The 17,192-nt window shown below is 40.2% G+C and overlaps 1 protein-coding gene across 1 annotated transcript in view; it reads right to left on the minus strand.

Moving 5' to 3' along the window:
• RXFP1 (relaxin family peptide receptor 1) overlaps nucleotides 1-17,192 on the minus strand; it is a 433,898-nt gene that overhangs the window by 42,515 nt on the left and 374,191 nt on the right. The window contains exons 14-16 of the mRNA XM_044297992.1: nucleotides 16,710-16,781; nucleotides 14,115-14,344; nucleotides 9,958-10,368 (exon numbers count right to left, since the gene is read on the minus strand). Of these exons, the coding sequence (XP_044153927.1) occupies nucleotides 9,958-10,368; nucleotides 14,115-14,344; nucleotides 16,710-16,781 (713 nt within the window). The remainder of the gene's footprint in view (nucleotides 1-9,957; nucleotides 10,369-14,114; nucleotides 14,345-16,709; nucleotides 16,782-17,192) is intronic.

Raw genomic sequence — 17,192 nt, forward strand, 5'->3', positions numbered from 1 at the left:
AAATCTGAAAAATAAACCTGAAGGTCAGGGCAGGCAGCTCAGGGTCAGTATGGCGAACAAGCACAGGTCAGGCAGCAGAGGATCAGAATGCAGGAATCAAGTGAAAGTCGGTACACTGGCAGACAAGCAGATAATAGAACCCTTCCAGGATCTAGCAAAGTAGTTAAATTATTGCTCAGGTAGTGTGTGAGACAAATAGCACAACATATATAGCAGATCTGATTAAATGAAGTGAGGTTCAATGATTACAACCTGGGCCCTATGCCAGAATGCTGTTACTGTGACAGACACAGGGTGAGTGGAAAGATGCCCAGACTAAAGTAGCGGGGCAGCGCCAGGCGTGGGCTGCCTAAGTAACATCACCTACATTGTAAAATATGCAAAATTTTGGCTCCAAGTATTGTTGGATAACTGTATATGTATGCTAGTAGGAGTAAGGTGTGGTAGGGCTGTAACTGTGGGGAATATAGAGCTGTGAGTTGCATCCAGACCCTGGAACCCAAAAGATCCTCTGCAATATAAGAAGATAACACCAGTAATGTAAAAGGCACATAGTGTAACACTCCTTTACCCTGCTACTATCTCTAATGGGCTAACCTGAATGTCTGTGTATTTCTATCCAGGTCCTTTAAATGGTGCAATGATAATATTTCTATGTAACTGTCATAAATGTAATTTACCTGGTTCAACAGCAGGTGGCAGCATTTCTGGCAGAGCTATCTTAGAATGGAACTCACCATTCCGTTCTCCCCCCTTTTAGGCAGAAGTAGGCGAGTCCTGCTTGCTACCAGAAGAATGTGGGGCAGTTCTGGTTTGTGTTGGTTGAGACTTCATGTTGGAGCTGCCAGGATTCTAACCTATTCCTCGGCTGAAGATAAGTCCGACTTAAAAGTGAAGTGCTGCAGTCAGCTTGTCAGTACAGCAGAGTGAGGTAAAGATATAGCAGAGGTGAGTTTGCCTGCCAGTTTAATGCTAAAGCCTGCTGGGATCAAGACAAAGCTTGAAGATGAATGTTTATTTATGAAAGTTTGGTGAAAGTACATTAATGGAAGAGTTTGGAGATTTATGTTGGCACACCATATATGCAGTCCCTTGCTAGTACAGCATGTGTTGGATACATCAACAGGGAGTCAAGGTGTGCTGGTTATAAACTGATGTCTCTGTCCACAGTATTTATAAACCCCCCACCATCCAGTCTCTGCACAATCATCATTTATTTAGGGTCACTGTATGCAGTGGTGTACTTTCAGTAGAGGCAGACCACACAACTGCTACTGGGTGGGAAGGATGTGTGTGGGGTGGTGCTGATCTCTTTCTGCATTTCCATGTGGCAGCCACTATGGGGAGCTCAATGCAAAGCTTCCATTACAGTAAATGATAACTGTATAAACTCCTATGTACTTAGCTTCCCATATTGGTGGCTACAAGCACCAGCTTTGTAATGAGGAAGCAGTGATTTATCAATGTATTTATGACAGTTCTCTGGTGTAAGCACATTGAGAAATATGGTTCAGAATGAGCAACATATTTATAAATCACCTGTTACACTTTTTCCAACACTTAAGTCGGGTACAGTTGGTGAGATGGATGGTGACTCTTTTATTACAATTCTTTCTAAATAAAAATGTCTTCCCCATAATAAAAAACAAAACACCAAACCCCTTTTTAATGCTGACTATGTAATTCAGTTCTGATTATATTCCGCTTTATATTTCTAGATATTTAATATCTAGATATTTTTCGCTTTATAAGATGCAATTTTCTTCCCCATAAGTGTATGGGGGGAATGGCAGTGAGTCTTATAAAGCAAATACTTAGTGAGCGCTTCAATTATGGAAGCGCTCACTAGTATGTAAAAGGCACGAGGTGCGGGACTGTAGCGCTGCAAGCACTTGCTGTATTCACTGCTCCCCGGTCTTCTCCGGCCCGGTATGCACTGTTCTGACTGCATACAGAGTCAGGACATAGTGTGCGCACTATTACCTGACGCTGTACACAGTCAGGTCACAATGCATTGTGGGCCCATAGAAAACAAGGGAGTGTGACTGCAGAAGAGACCTCCGGACCTGCAGAGTAGTGGTGGATCAGGAAAGGTAAGTTAATTTATTTACTTTGGTCAGATATAAGAGTCTGACATGGAGCTCTGATATGGGGGTCTGATCTGAGAATCTCATATGGGGGTCTGATCTGAGGATCTGATGATATGGGGGTCTGATCTGAGGATCTGATATGGGTCTCTGCAGTGAAGCAGGGAGCAGATGGCTCCCTGCTTCACTACGGAAACGAACTGCCCAGCAGTCAAAAGAACTGCGCCCCCCCAGCCTCTGCGTCCAGGGCACGTGCCCCATCTGCCTCCCTCACTACGCCCCTGGGGTCAGGTGTCATGATGTTTTCACTGCTTTGCCAAAATCAGTCAAAGTGCAAAGGGCGCTGAAGTTGCAGAGAGAGCTGAGCCTCTAAGTGTAATGACAACGCCTCTGTTGCTCCTAGTGGCTCATTTGCATATATTAAAACATTTTTCTCAGCAATGTGGGCACATATGCAGATGGGACAACACAGATGTCTTCAGCAGCCAGTTTCAAGTACAAATGTGCTGACATATTTGTCATATTTTACTTCAGATGACATAATATTGAAATTGCAAGTACTGCAGTGTATTACGTTGGCGATCAGAGGATCACAGGTTCAAGTCATCTACTGGGGGGACTGTTTAAAAAAATAAAAATCCAAATAAAAAGCACACTTTTTTCACATACAAATGATTTGATTTACGTAAATAAATCCCCCAAAACTATACATAATTATTATTGCCGCATCTATAACGATCTGTACAATCAAATGATTGCATTATTTGTTCTGTGCCGTAAACATCAATTGCTGTTTTTTGTTGATTCCATTTCCCAAAAACATGCAATAAAAAGTGATCAAAAAGTTGCATGTACCCCAAAATAACATCAGTTTAACCCCTTAAGGACCCTCCATAGGCATCGGGGCTTGCTTTCTACAGAATCCTGTGAGATCCATCCCCTTAGGCTGGGTCTTACAGGCAGTCTGTCAGCATAAAAGTGTTTTTCATTATAAAAATAAATAAAGTTTCAAGTAAAAAAAATAAAAATAGCCCCTTTCCCAAAATATAGCACATAAAATTGTAAAAAAAGAAAAGAAAAGAATAGAAAAAAAGACATATTATGTATTACCGCTTCTGTAACGACCGGCTCTATAAAAATATCACGATTCATCCCCTCACCTAAATGCCATAGAAAAAAATTAAATAAAAACTGCTAAAACAACGCATTTTTGTCATCTTGCATCATAAAAAGTGCAACACCAAGCGATCAAAAAGGCGTATGCCCCCTAAAATAGTACCAATTAAACTGTAAAACAAAACAATGGCCTTCAGAATATGGTGTAAAACCTAGATAAATAAAAAAAAGTATACATATTAGGTATCGCCGCGTCCATAACAACCTGTTATATAAAAATATCACATGATCTAACCCAGGTGAAGACCATAAAAAAAAGAAAAATACGGTGTCAAAAAAGCCATTTTTTATCACCTTACATCACAAAAAGTGTAATACTGAGCAATCGAAAAGTCATACGCACCCCAAAATAGTACCCATTAAACTGTCATCTCATCCAAAAAATATGCACCCTAAAATAGTACCAATCAAACCGTCATCGCATACCGAAAAAAAATGAGCCTCTACATAAGACAGTCGCCCCCAAAAAAACTAAAAAACGATGGCTTTCAGAATATGGAGACACCAAAAATGTTATGCTTTATGTAAAACTAAAACAAAAAAAACACAAAAAGTAGAACAACCTGCTCTAAAAAAATAGCACATGATCTAACCTGTCAGATGAACATTGTAAAAAAATAAAAAAATAAAAACTGTGCCAAAACAGCTATTTTTAGTTACCTGCCTGACAAAAAGTGTAATATAGAGCAACTAAAAATCATATGTACCCTAAAATAGTATTAACAAAACTGCGAGCTTATCGCGTAGTTTCCAAAATGGGGTCAATTTTTGGGAGTTTCTACTCTAGAGGTGCATCAGGGGGTCTTCAAATGTGACATGGTAACTTAAAATTATCCCATTGAAATCTGCCTTCCAAAAACCATATGGCGTTCCTTTGCTTCTGCGCCCTGCTGTGTGCCCATACAGCAATTTTCGACCACACATGGGGTGTTTCTGTAAACTACAGAATCAGGGTAATAAATATTGAGTATTGTTTGGCTGTTAACCCTTGCTTTGTTACTGGAATGGATTAAAATTGAAAATATGCAAATTTCATCTACATTTTCTTGTGGCGCACCTAAAGTGTTAACAAAGTTTGTAAAATCAGTTTTGAATACCTTGAGGGTGTAGTTTTTAAAATGGGGCCATTTATTGCTGTTTTCTATTATGTAAGCCCCCACAAAGTGACTTCAGACCTGAACTGGTCCTTAAAATTGGGTTTTGGAAATTTTCTTCAAAATTTTAAGATTTGCTTCTAAATATCTAAGCCTTCTAACGTCCCAAAAAAAAGAAAATGTCATTTACAAAATTATTCAAATATGAAGTAGACATATGGGAAATGTAAAGTAATAATTATTTTAGGAGGCTTTACTATCTGTTTTAAAGGCAGAGAAATAGAAATTTTGAAAATTGCGATTTTTTCTAAATTTTTTGTAAATTTGGTAGTTTTTTTAATAAATAAAAATTAAATATTTTGACTCAAATTTACCACTGTCATAAAGTGCAACATGTGATGACAAAACAATCTCAGAATGGTTTGGATAAGTAAAAGCATTTTAAAAAATGGCATGGTCCTGAAGGGGACAAATAAACAAGTCCCAACACATTTTTCTATTATAGAAAAAAAATGATGTTACAAGTTTTTCATTGCGCCAATGCAAAAAACAAATTATTGAAAAAATAGAATTGTTATATTGCAAAAGTAGAAAAAACAAAAAAAAGTTTGGTATCAGTGTAATCATACTGACCCTATCATGTCACCTATACCGCAGGGTAAACACCATTAAAACTAAAAAATAATGGTAGAATTGAAGTTTCATATAAAAGTTCATTCCGCATCTGTGCTTACTGGATGGCTACATTAACATGCAGCAATCATCCCCTCTGTATAGGAATAAACGATCGTTACAATGATTGTTCGTCCCCACACAGTTTAACTGTTTGCCACAATTGTTTTTCAGCAGAGCAATGAGCTGCTGACAGAATGATGATTTTTTTTTTTACTTTCGTTTCTGATAATCAGCCCAATTTATGGTGTAAATGGGGTTTTACCCTGGCTGCTTATCATCCAATTAAAGTAATCTGCCGCAGTGGACTTTATTATAATAGTAAATAGTACAACCAGTCACTCTGCATCTTGCGCTCATTTACTCTCAAGAGCCATAGCTGTAGCCACACTACTTTTCCTTTTATTTTTAACCCCTTCCCGACATTCACTGTATATGTATGGTGTATATTCGGTGTTTAAAGATGGTGCCCGCTCTGGAGCGTAGCAAGCGCCATATACGCCCGAAGCTAATGTCCACAATCAGCGGTTACGCGGACCGCATTTAACCCCTCAGATTCCGTGGTCAAATGTGACCACAGCGTCTGAGTTGGCGGGGGAAACACCCTGTTCTAATAATGAGCCGGAGTCTGTACTAGGCTTACATGCTTATTATTAGTATTTCCCATTTCAGGCCAGCAGGTGGCAGTATTGAACTGGAATATAGAGATTTCTGTACAGACTAATGGAACCTGAAACCTGGTTTAGCTTGGGAGAGTCCACGCATTTATAGGCTATCATTACCTGGTGGATCTCCATTTTAGGGATTGGTTTATATCTAATCTTGATGTCATGTCTTACCAATACCGCCCCCTATGATCAATGGTTGCTGGTGAAGTATATTGATTTATCTATATATATTATAAAAGTATCTATACCTTTGTTATGTATAACCCTGACGGTGGCGCATATTGAATCAGCCACCTTATGAGATATTGTCTCCCTGAGGATCCCAGAAGTGGGGTAAATGTGTTGGGGCACAGGGACCCATGAGGGCCAATTAGGGTTGTTAGCAGGATAGGTACGAGGACAGAGAGTCTCCACCTTTAGAGGCCGTCTCTGGGCTAAGGGACACTGTAGGGTCATCACAGGGAAAGCTTTTTTCACCCCAGTGTTCCTATGCTGATGCATCTCTGAGTTACCATCCTGGTGTATAGTATATACCATCCTGGTGTATAGTAAATAAGGTTTCAAATTGACCATCATGAGAATAATGTATTGGGAAACTTTAGGTTTATTTTTTTAATTATATGAATTAAAGTGTGTTTTTAAGGGTCTTGCATTTGTGCATCCACTTGGAGGAGCTGAGCAGATTGATATATAATTTTGTGGGAAAAAATTCAGCAAAACTTGCAATTTATACAATTAAGGCTACTTTCACAGTAGCGTTAATATTTCCTGGTATTGAGATCCGTCATAGGGTCACAATACCGGAAAAAAACGCTTCCGTTTTGTCCCCATTCATTGTTAATGAGGACAAAACGTAACAGAACATACCGGAGAGCAAACCGCAAGATGCTGCGGTTTGCTTTCCATCCTGGGATGCGGAGCAAAATGGATCCGTCATGACCCACAATGCAAGTCAATGGGGACGGATCCGTTTTCTCTGACACAATAGAAAACAGATCCGTCCACCATTGTCTTTTAGTGGAGTTCATGACGGATCAGTCTTGGCAATGTTAAAGATAATACAACCAGATCCATCCATAACAGATGGTTGTATTATCAGTAATGGAAGGGTTTTTGCTGAACCCTGCTGGATCCAGCAAAAACGCTTGTGTGAAAGCAACCTAAATCACTGCTATTTTTTACTTTAGTTGTACACGGGGGTCATCATATCAGTGATTGATAAAATTCACTGTGTAAGCGTGTATACAGAGGTAACTGACCCCCCCTGTGTAAAGCTGAATTCAGAAAGTGCTGAGATTTAAATTTATAAATTATACGTTTTGCTGAATCTTTTCCCATTAACCATACATCAATCTGCTCAGCTCCTCCCGCTCTATAACATGCTGCCTGCAGATTCTACTGCATTTTGGGCTAACATAAAAATCATCAATACAGTCATGTGAAAAAATTAGGACACCCTTTGAAAGCATGTGGTTTTTTGTAACATTTTTAATAAAAGGTTATTTCATCTCCGTTTCAACAATACAGAGAGATTAAAGTAATCCAACTAAACAAAGAAAACTGAAGAAAAGTCTTTTCAAGATCTTCTGTAAATGTCATTCTACAAAAATGCCTATTCTAACTGAGGAAAAAGATAGGACACCCTCACATGTATTCCCTCTTAAATTGGCTCAGATCTCACACAGGTATATCACACCAGGTGCACATAATTAGTAGATCGTTACTCTGCATGTTGAATGAGGCTTGCCCTATTTAAACCTCAGACATTTAGTTTGGTGTGCTCCTGACTGTTGAAGTGAGAGTGAGCACCATGGTGAGAGCAAAAGAGCTGTCAGAGGACTTCAGAAAAAAGATTGTAGCAGCCTATGAGTCTGGGAAGGGATTTAAAAAGATCTCAAAAGATTTTGAAATCAGCCATTCCACTGTCCGGAAGATAGTCTACAAGTGGAGGGCTTTCAAAACAACTGCCAACATGCCCAGGACTGGTCGCCCCAGCAAGTTCACCCCAAGAGCAGACCGCAAGATGCTAAAAGAGGTCTCCAAAAACCCTAAAGTGTCATCTCGAGAACTACAGCAGGCTCTGGCTACTGTTGATGTAGAAGTACATGCCTCTACAATCAGAAAGAGACTGTACAAGTTTAACTTGCATGGGAGGTGTGCAAGGAGGAAACCTTTGCTTTCCAAGAGAAACATCGAGGCCAGACTGACATTTGCCAGAGATAAAGTTGACAAAGACCAGGACTTCTGGAATAATGTTCTTTGGACAGATGAGTCCAAAATTGAATTATTTGGACACAACAGCAGAGGACATGTTTGGCGTAAACCAAACACAGCATTCCAAGAAAAGAACCTCATACCAACTGTGAAGCATGGAGGTGGAAGTGTCATGGTTTGGGGCTGCTTTGCTGCAGCAGGACCTGGTCAGCTCACCATCATAGAATCCACGATGAATTCTACTGTGTATCAGAAGGTGCTTGAAGAACATGTGAGACCATCAGTTAGAAAATTAAAGCTGAAGCGGAACTGGACCATGCAACATGACAATGACCCAAAACATACTAGTAAATCAACCAAAGATTGGCTGAAAAAGAAGAAATGGAGAGTCCTGGAATGGCCAAGTCAAAGTCCAGATTTGAATCCCATTGAGATGCTGTGGGGTGACTTGAAAAGGGCTGTACGTGCAAGAAACCCCTCAAACATCTCACAGCTGAAAAAGTTCTGCATTGAGGAGTGGGGTAAAATTTCCTCAGACCGATGTCGAAGACTGGTAGATGGCTACAAGAACCGTCTCACTGCAGTTATTTCAGCCAAAGGAGGTAACACTCGCTATTAGGGGCAAGGGTGTCCTATCTTTTTCCTCAGTTAGAATAGGCATTTTTGTAGAATGACATTTACAGAAGATCTTGAAAAGACTTTTCTTCAGTTTTCTTTGTTTAGTTGGATTACTTTAATCTCTCTGTATTGTTGAAACGGAGATGAAATAACCTTTTATTAAAAATGTTACCAAAAAACCACATGCTTTCAAAGGGTGTCCTAATTTTTTCACATGACTGTATAAATTAAAGAGGTAATCCCATTTCAGACATTTATGGCATATAAACAGAATACACATGGTTGGCTATTTTGAGAACTCCCCCCATAGAAATAAATGGAGTGAGCTGCGCATGTGTCACAGTGGCTACAAAACAGGGCCCCATTCCCAAGATAGGGTCAGTTCCCAAAAGAAGGACATTTACGGCATATCCTGTCGATATGCCTTAAGTGTTCACAATGAACATAAACCTTTAAAGGGAACTTGTTATCAGGATTGACATATAGAGCTGATGAAATATTCTTAGTGGGCATCCTCCAGTCATTCCTAAACTGTCTTTGTCTATGCTCTAAAGCAGGGATGCTCAACCAGTGGCCCCCCATCTGTTGCAACACTACAACTCCCAGCATGCCTGCACATCCTACAGCTATCAGGGCATGCTGGGAGTTGTCGTTTTGCAACAGCTGGAGGTCTGCAGGTTGAGCATCCCTGCTCTAAAGTATTGTATTCATGTAAAAAAAGCAACTTTGAAAAAGTCTCTGACGTTCTTTCTGAAGAGAGTAATGAGGCATCTACCCGCTCTCACGGCCATCTCATTCTCCAAGATCCCCCCTCTACCTCTCTCACACTGTCAGTCTGTTTCCTGATGTCAGTGTCGGTTGAGTGAAATCTAACGCCTGCGCAGAAGTCTTCTATGCACTGCCACGATACGACCATGTGCAGTGAGCGGAGGTGTATACACCTCGACTTCAAGCGCTCCCTGCACAGGCCTGTATTGTGGCCATGCATTGAAGTCTTCTGCAAGATTTTTCTCGGCCGGCACTGACATCAGGAGACAAATGGGTGTTACAGGAGAGGCAGAGGGGAGGTTTTGGAGAACGAGATGGGCGAGAGAGCAGGTAGATGACTCATGACTCTCCTCAGGCAGAACAACGACCTGATGACTTCATGAGGGACCTGGTCATGATGTCAGAGACATTTTCACAAAGTTGTTTTTTTTACATAAATACAATACTTTTGAGCATAGACAAAGACAGTTTAGGAATAATTGGAGGATGCACAGTAAGAATATTTAATCAGCTCTACATGTCAATGCTAATGACAGGTTCTCTTTAACAATATGTTTTGAATGTTTTTGAGTTTTCTTTTTTTTACCAATCTTTCTAGAATTATGAACTAGGAACATCTATTCATTCAGCAGATTGAAGAATATATTTTGAGAGACTTACCAAGGAAGATAATTACTGAATATATCTGAGCTGCAGTGGTTTCTGGTTGCTCCGAGTGTAGTGGGAAACAAACTCCATTTGTTCCATAATAGTTGTGGAAAATATGTTCATTGCTGAGGGGTAAGAAGGCTATAATAAAACCGAGAATCCAAATAAGTATTAAGATGGTTATCGTCCTGCATTTTCCTGGTTTCAGACACCTAAAAGGGTACACTATGCAAATATATTTTTCCAAAGTTAGGTAGGTAAGAAGTAAGACTGAGACTTCTGTGGAGAGAATGGCTAAGGATCCAACTAGCCGACATTGTGTACTGTCCATCCAGGCCTGGGCATTCTTGTTGTATTCACCTCTGTATTTCACATCATAGTATCCGATAACAAATAAGTATATTCCCATTAGGCAATCAGCACCTGCAATGCAAACATCCATTCAATAGAAGAATTTATGGAAGCATTTTAACTACGTACAGGACATTTGAGGTCCATTAGAAGTAGGTGGAATAATGTTTATATTGATGGCCTTTAATGAATGAGAGCAGTGTGGCAGTACCCAGTTTCATCAACTAGCTGTGCTGTTCCAACACTTCCAAAACTACTTTAGAACAGCTGATGGTTGAGGGTGCAAGGTGTCAGACCCCCGCGCATCAGATAATAATTGCCTATCCTGAGGATGGGCCATCAATATAAATTCCTGGACAGTTCCTTTAATGCTCACATTACCTGCTCCCATGCTGATCCTTCTCAGGTACCCATCTAGTCTCTTTTCTTCCTGCTGAAGCTGTGACATAATGACACAAAATGTGACTGCTACAGCCAGTCACTGGCCACAAAGGTGACCACAGTAGTGTCAACACATCACTGCTATAGTTAGTGATTGGCTGCAGTGGTCATGTGTCATTTGGAAGTTCTATGTATCTGAATTTAAAATAGTTTTGAATTTCTGATTTGCCCTTAGTGATCCTGGCCAATTAGCAGTACCTACCTCATATATCCTCATGCACCTTTAGACTTTTGCTTAAGGATACTTTCACACTAGCGTTTTTCTTTTCCGGCACTGAGTTCCATCATAGGCGCTCTACAGGTCCTTCTAAAAAAAATAGCATTTTGCGATAAAGTTCATTATTTTCTGTAATGTACTGATAAACATTAGACTTTCATATATTTTAGATTCATTACACACCAACTGAAGTAGTTCAAGCCCTTTATTGTTTTAATATTGATGATTTTGGCATACAGCTCATGAAAACCCCAAATTCCTATAAATTCTCTAAACGAGCTATTAACCTAATCATCTGAATCAACTAATTAACTCTAAACACCTGCAAAAGATTCCTGAGGCTTTTAAAAACTCCCAGCCTGGTTCATTACTCAAAACCGCAATCATGGGTAAGACTGCCGACCTGACTGCTGTCCAGAAGGCCATCATTGACACCCTCAAGAAAGAGGGTAAGACACAGAAAGAAATTTCTGAACGAATAGGCTGTTCCCAGAGTGCTGTACCAAGGCACCTCAGTGGGAAGTCTGTGGGAAGGAAAAAGTGTGGCAGAAAACGCTGCACAACGAGAAGAGGTGACCGGACCCTGAGGAAGATTGTGGAGAAGGACCGATTCCAGAACTTGGGGGACCTGCGGAAGCAGTGGACTGAGTCTGGAGTAGAAACATCCAGAGCCACCGTGTACAGGCGTGTGCAGGAAATGGGCTACAGGTGCCGCATTCCCCAGGTCAAGCCACTTTTGAACCAGAAACAACGGCACAAGCGCCTGACCTGGGCTACAGAGAAGCAGCACTGGACTGTTGTTCAGTGGTCCAAAGTACTTTTTTCGGATGAAAGCTAATTTTGCATGTCATTCGGAAATCAAGGTGCCAGAGTCTGGAGGAAGACTGGGGAGAGGGAAATGCCAAAATGCCTGAAGTCCAGTGTCAAGTACCCACAGTCAGTGATGGTCTGGGGTGCCATGTCAGCTGCTGGTGTTGGTCCACTGTGTTTTATCAAGGGCAGGGTCAATGCAGCTAGCTATCAGGAGATTTTGGAGCACTTCATGCTTCCATCTGCTGAAAAGCTTTATGGAGATGAAGATTTAATTATTTTTTTTTGCTGAAAAGCTTTATGGAGATGAAGATTTAATTTTTCAGCACGACCTGGCACCTGCTCACAGTGCCAAAACCACTGGTAAATGGTTTACTGACCATGGTATTACTGTGCTCAATTGGCCTGCCAACTCTCCTGACCTGAACCCCATAGAGAATCTGTGGGATATTGGGAAGAGAAAGTTGAGAGACGCAAGACCCAACACTCTGGATGAGCTTAAGGCCGCTATCGAAGCATCCTGGGCCTCCATAACACCTCAGCAGTGCCACAGGCTGATTGCCTCCATGCCACGCTGCATTGAAGCAGTCATTTCTGCAAAAGGATTCCCGACCAAGTTTGAGTGCATAACTGAACATAATAATTTGAAGGTTGACTTTTTTGTATTAAAAACACTTTTCTTTTATTGGTCGGATGAAATATGCTAATTTTTTTAGATAGGAATTTTGGGTTTTCATGAGCTGTATGCCAAAATCATCAATATTAAAACAATAAAAGGCTTGAACTACTTCAGTTGTGTGTAATGAATCTAAAATATATAAAAGTCTAATGTTTATCAGTACATTACAGAAAATAATGAACTTTATCACAATATGCTAATTTTTTTAGAAGGACCTGTATACCGGAAAAGAACTGATCAGGCATATCCCCATGCATTCTGAATGGAGAGAAATCCGTTCAGGATGCATCAGGATGTCTTCAGTTCAGTCACTGAACGGCATTTTGTATGGAGGCAGACCGGTACAAATGTGAACAAAAATGGAAACGTATCCATTTGTCCGTATGACAAACAGAGAAACTGATCCGTTCTTGTAATGCATTTGTGAGACTGATCCGCATCCTGATCCATCTACAAATGCTGTCTGTTTGCATGCAGATTGCCTGATCCGGACAGAACTGCTTGCCGGATCACTCTGCTGCAAGTGTGAAAGTAGCCTAAGAGTGAGAACTTCAGAATATAGAAATACAGTAGGTAGTCCATTTGGGACTTGAATTTAAAGTATTTATCACTCCAGGTGACTGATCAGAATAAGACATCATTTGGTAACGGGAGTAATATCAGCATATTTTTGTGGTGCATTTTTCTTTATTCTTATCAGTTTCATATGAGGTCATCTATAGCTCTTTTAAGCTATGTTCTCTAAGATGTTCTTGCATGTACTGGAGCACCAGTGTACAGTTCTCTGGCTGCTTATACTTAACTGGCAGTAGGTTTGGATCAGTGCCCTGGGTCAGCAATCCATGTCTTCCCAGGCTAAATAGAGTGTGCAATTATCTGTTCCTTCAGGAGGCACAATAACCAGCAGTCTCCTGGCAGATCCCTTCTGGCCCACGGACACAGCAGCAAAAATAAAGGCCTCCTTACATATTATACCATTGTTAGCCAAATCAGCCATTTTAGGTTGGATTGACCAACAATCTAACATGTATCAGATGCTTCTGATTCTCCCCTAACAGATGGTGTTGGATGGGAAGAAAAGGATCGAGTGCTTTCAATTTCAATGCTGGATCCTATGAAGATATGCTGCAATCGGAGGCTCGGCTATTGGGGAAACTGTATGGGGGTTGGAAGAGATAGCTGTCAGCTAAACAAGTATTTTTGCACATGTTCAGGCATCTTAACAGTTTACACCAGAATTATGGATCTGTATGCCAGTCAATCAAGACCCTGAGTGAGAATGAGAAGCCACAGGACTTTTACGGCTCACAATTGTGGTAGGCTTTCAGTGAGTGCAGAAATTCTGAACAGTTACCGACCATACAATGTATGGGCGAAACATTGCTTGTGAAAAGATATATTTCAAAGTTTATTCTTTTTCATTTTTATGGCTAAATTTTAAACAAAAGTTATGCTTTAATTTCCAACTCTATTGGATCTCTGAATTGTAAGCCTGTCTCACACAAGCCTCCTGCTGTTTTTGTTGATCTGGAGTTTCTGTAAACTCTGGGACATCTTGGTTGAAATACAAACGTGTGAAGAAAAAAAAAAATCTCACTTTTGCATAGAGGAGAACCAACTGTATTAAAGAATATTTTCCAATCAATGTAAGTTTGACATGATGTTACTTACAACAAAGAGAAATGATGCACATAGCATGTAGCTTGTTCTCTGATCTGATGTATGGCCGTGTGCAGATGACAAAGATATTCCCAAAGCAGGTAGCCACAGACACAACCCAAACAAACACGCGCTGTACTATACTGGCAAGCAAATTCTCCAGGGATGAAATGCCGTCTGTGTTTGGTTTGCAATTACGTACATGAGGGGCAAAGCCACAATACTGGAATTTCTTAAAATATCTGCAAACAGTAAGAAAAATTATAAATTCAAAACCTGAATGGTTCAGTCTAAATATTAAGAAAACATGAAAAAAAATGATGACAAAAGCTCACCTTATTGGCAGCTTAGTAAATAAAAGTTAACTTATGGTCATACAGGCTAAACTTGATGTATGAGGCCCAATTTCCCATTCAGAAAGCACTTCAGTGTTGGAGCATAATGAGATTTTCTAAAGGGGCATTGTACACTGGGCTTTAAGGGCATTTTCGGGGATAGGTCATCAATTTGAGATCGGCAGGGATTCGACTCCGGGTACCCCCGCCAATCAGCTATTTCACAAAGCCGCAGCGCTCACCGACCTTGCAGTTTACCAAACACTGCACTGTCTATTTGATCGCAGCTGTATCTTAAAGCAGGCTTAAAGCAGGGAATTGAACCCTGATTTAGGATACATATGTATCCATACTTACTTCCATGAAATTGTGTGACTTTGGATCTGCATTGGTTCAGGGTGTGGACACGTGTATACCATTTTACTGGCATTTGTTTCTACCAGACACAGTCAATTATGTTATTTTCCTCATGCTATATGTATATCTATATATAGCCGCCTTAGGTGTCTACCGCACTTTATTCATGTTTTTGTCTCTATCTTTTAATGTTTTGTACTTTTTTGAATAAAATATACTATGGACTTGAAGCCCGATGGGACTCAGTTTTTTTTTTTTGTTGCATCAAAGTCTTTATTTGCAGAATCCAGCGCTGGCAATAAGATTCTTGCAAATTTGTCTGTACCCCCCAATTGAGGGGTACAAAGCTAAGATACGGCTGGCCAAACTATGTCTAAGTATGTAAGGGTATGTTAGCAACGTCCTTCTCACTGCAGTAAAGTCTCTTTTAGCATTAAAGAGGACCTTTCACTAGAATAAAACATCTAAACTAACTATACAGACATGTAGAGCGGCGTCCAGGGATCTCCCTGCACTTACTGTTATACCTGGGCGCCGCTCCGTTCTCCCGGTATAGCCTCCGGTATCTTATGTTAGGCTCCACCCAGTGGAACCTGCCGACGTCTCCTTCCCCCATGTTGTAGCGCTCAGCTCATAGCCTGAGAGGCTTTTTTTCTCTCAGGCTATGAGCTGAGAGCTGCAATTGTCCAGCGCTACAGCATGGGAGAATGAGACGCCGGCAGGTTCAACTGGTGGAGCCTAACTATGAAGATACCGGAGGCTATACCGGGAGAACGGAGCGGCGCCCAGGTATAACAGTAAGTGCAGGGAGATCCCTGGGCGCCGCTCTCCATGTCTGTATAGTTAGTTTAGATTTTTTATTCTAGTGAAAGGTCCTCTTTAAACAGCAAATACATCACTGACTGACTAGTGCTTAGCTATGCACATTCTGGACCTTCTTCTTTCTTTCTCTCCCTGGAGTACTGTGAAGTAAAGATGGTTTTCTCCCTTTGGATCCTCTCTGGGATATAGATCTAGTCCTCTTAGGAGTGAGCATATGTAGCTACTCTCACTTCCTCAGCTAGAAACCAACTGATTGAACTAGCGGATGGACCTAAGGGGCAGAGTCAGGATTGTTAACCATGACTGATCCATACCTGTACAAAGTTGTATGGGTAATACAATACACTACACCAAAGCATTATTTAATAACAATTTGCAAGTACACTATTCGGGGGTACTGCACATCTGTACAGTAAAATGTTACAAATACAAGACGAGAATTGTGTTACACATGGTATTCATATGAGGCACACATATAAATTTTGACATCTAAGTATAAATTGCCTACAATCTATCTTGAAAGATGCAGTGATAGTCAAATATCACAGTTTCCTTTGGAAAAAGTATATTTGGATGAACAGAATTCTTTTACATATTAGTCAGCTTAATTAGTCAACATAATTGTTAGACGGAAGTTTTGTGGATCTTTACAAAGAAGGGTCACATCTAAACCCAATTAGCTCCTATTTTAGTTGGCATACTTTCAGTTCTATAACTCATTGTAAAATATGCTTATTGCCCATAGCAATCAAGATAGTTCTTAGACAATTTGATATGTGGGGCCCAGGAAAGTACTGTGTCTATGATGGGTCCAGGAGCATTACTTGGTACAGTAGACCCATTGCGCATGGAAAGTTTGTGGGAATCCCTGCTGAAAAATACACACCAATGTTATATTATAAATAAGGATGCAATACTTCATTGAGGTAGGTGACACGTATGTGACATTTGGACGAAGGGCATCAATTTTATATATTAGATGAGACCATTTTGGTTGTTACCCTTCATAACAAGTAAAACATGCCAGTGTGCACAGAAGTGGAAACAGATTCTATTTTATGAAAAAAACCAAAAACAATGGAGCATTACTTACATGTGGGTGAGATTTCTGAGTGGCATGAACATTCTTCTTTGAATATTTGGTATTTCAATTCCCTCAAGACTTCTAGAGCACAAAATAACAGTATACGCATTAGTGTATGTAGTCTGTTTCCATATCCAGTGCATTCGAAAAGTCTTCAGATCCTTTCACTTTTTTCACATTTTGTTATGTTGCTGCTTTGTGCTAAAATAAAAAAAATCTAAGTTTTCCCCACCATTCTGCACTCAATACCCCATAATTAGAAAGTGAAAAAAGAATTTTAGAAGTTTATTAAAAATAACAAACTAAAATTGTGCATGGACACAGGTATTCAAACTCTTTTCTATGGCACTTGAAATTTAGCTCTAGGGCTATCATTTCTCATGATCATCTTTGACATGTTTCTATATTTTGATTGGAGTCCACTTGTGGTAAATTTACTTGATTGGGCATGATATTGAAAGACACACTCTGTCTATATAAGGTCTCACAGCT

The sequence above is a fragment of the Bufo gargarizans genome, chromosome 1, assembly GCF_014858855.1.
Source record: "Bufo gargarizans isolate SCDJY-AF-19 chromosome 1, ASM1485885v1, whole genome shotgun sequence".
Taxonomy (NCBI): Eukaryota; Metazoa; Chordata; class Amphibia; order Anura; family Bufonidae; genus Bufo; species Bufo gargarizans.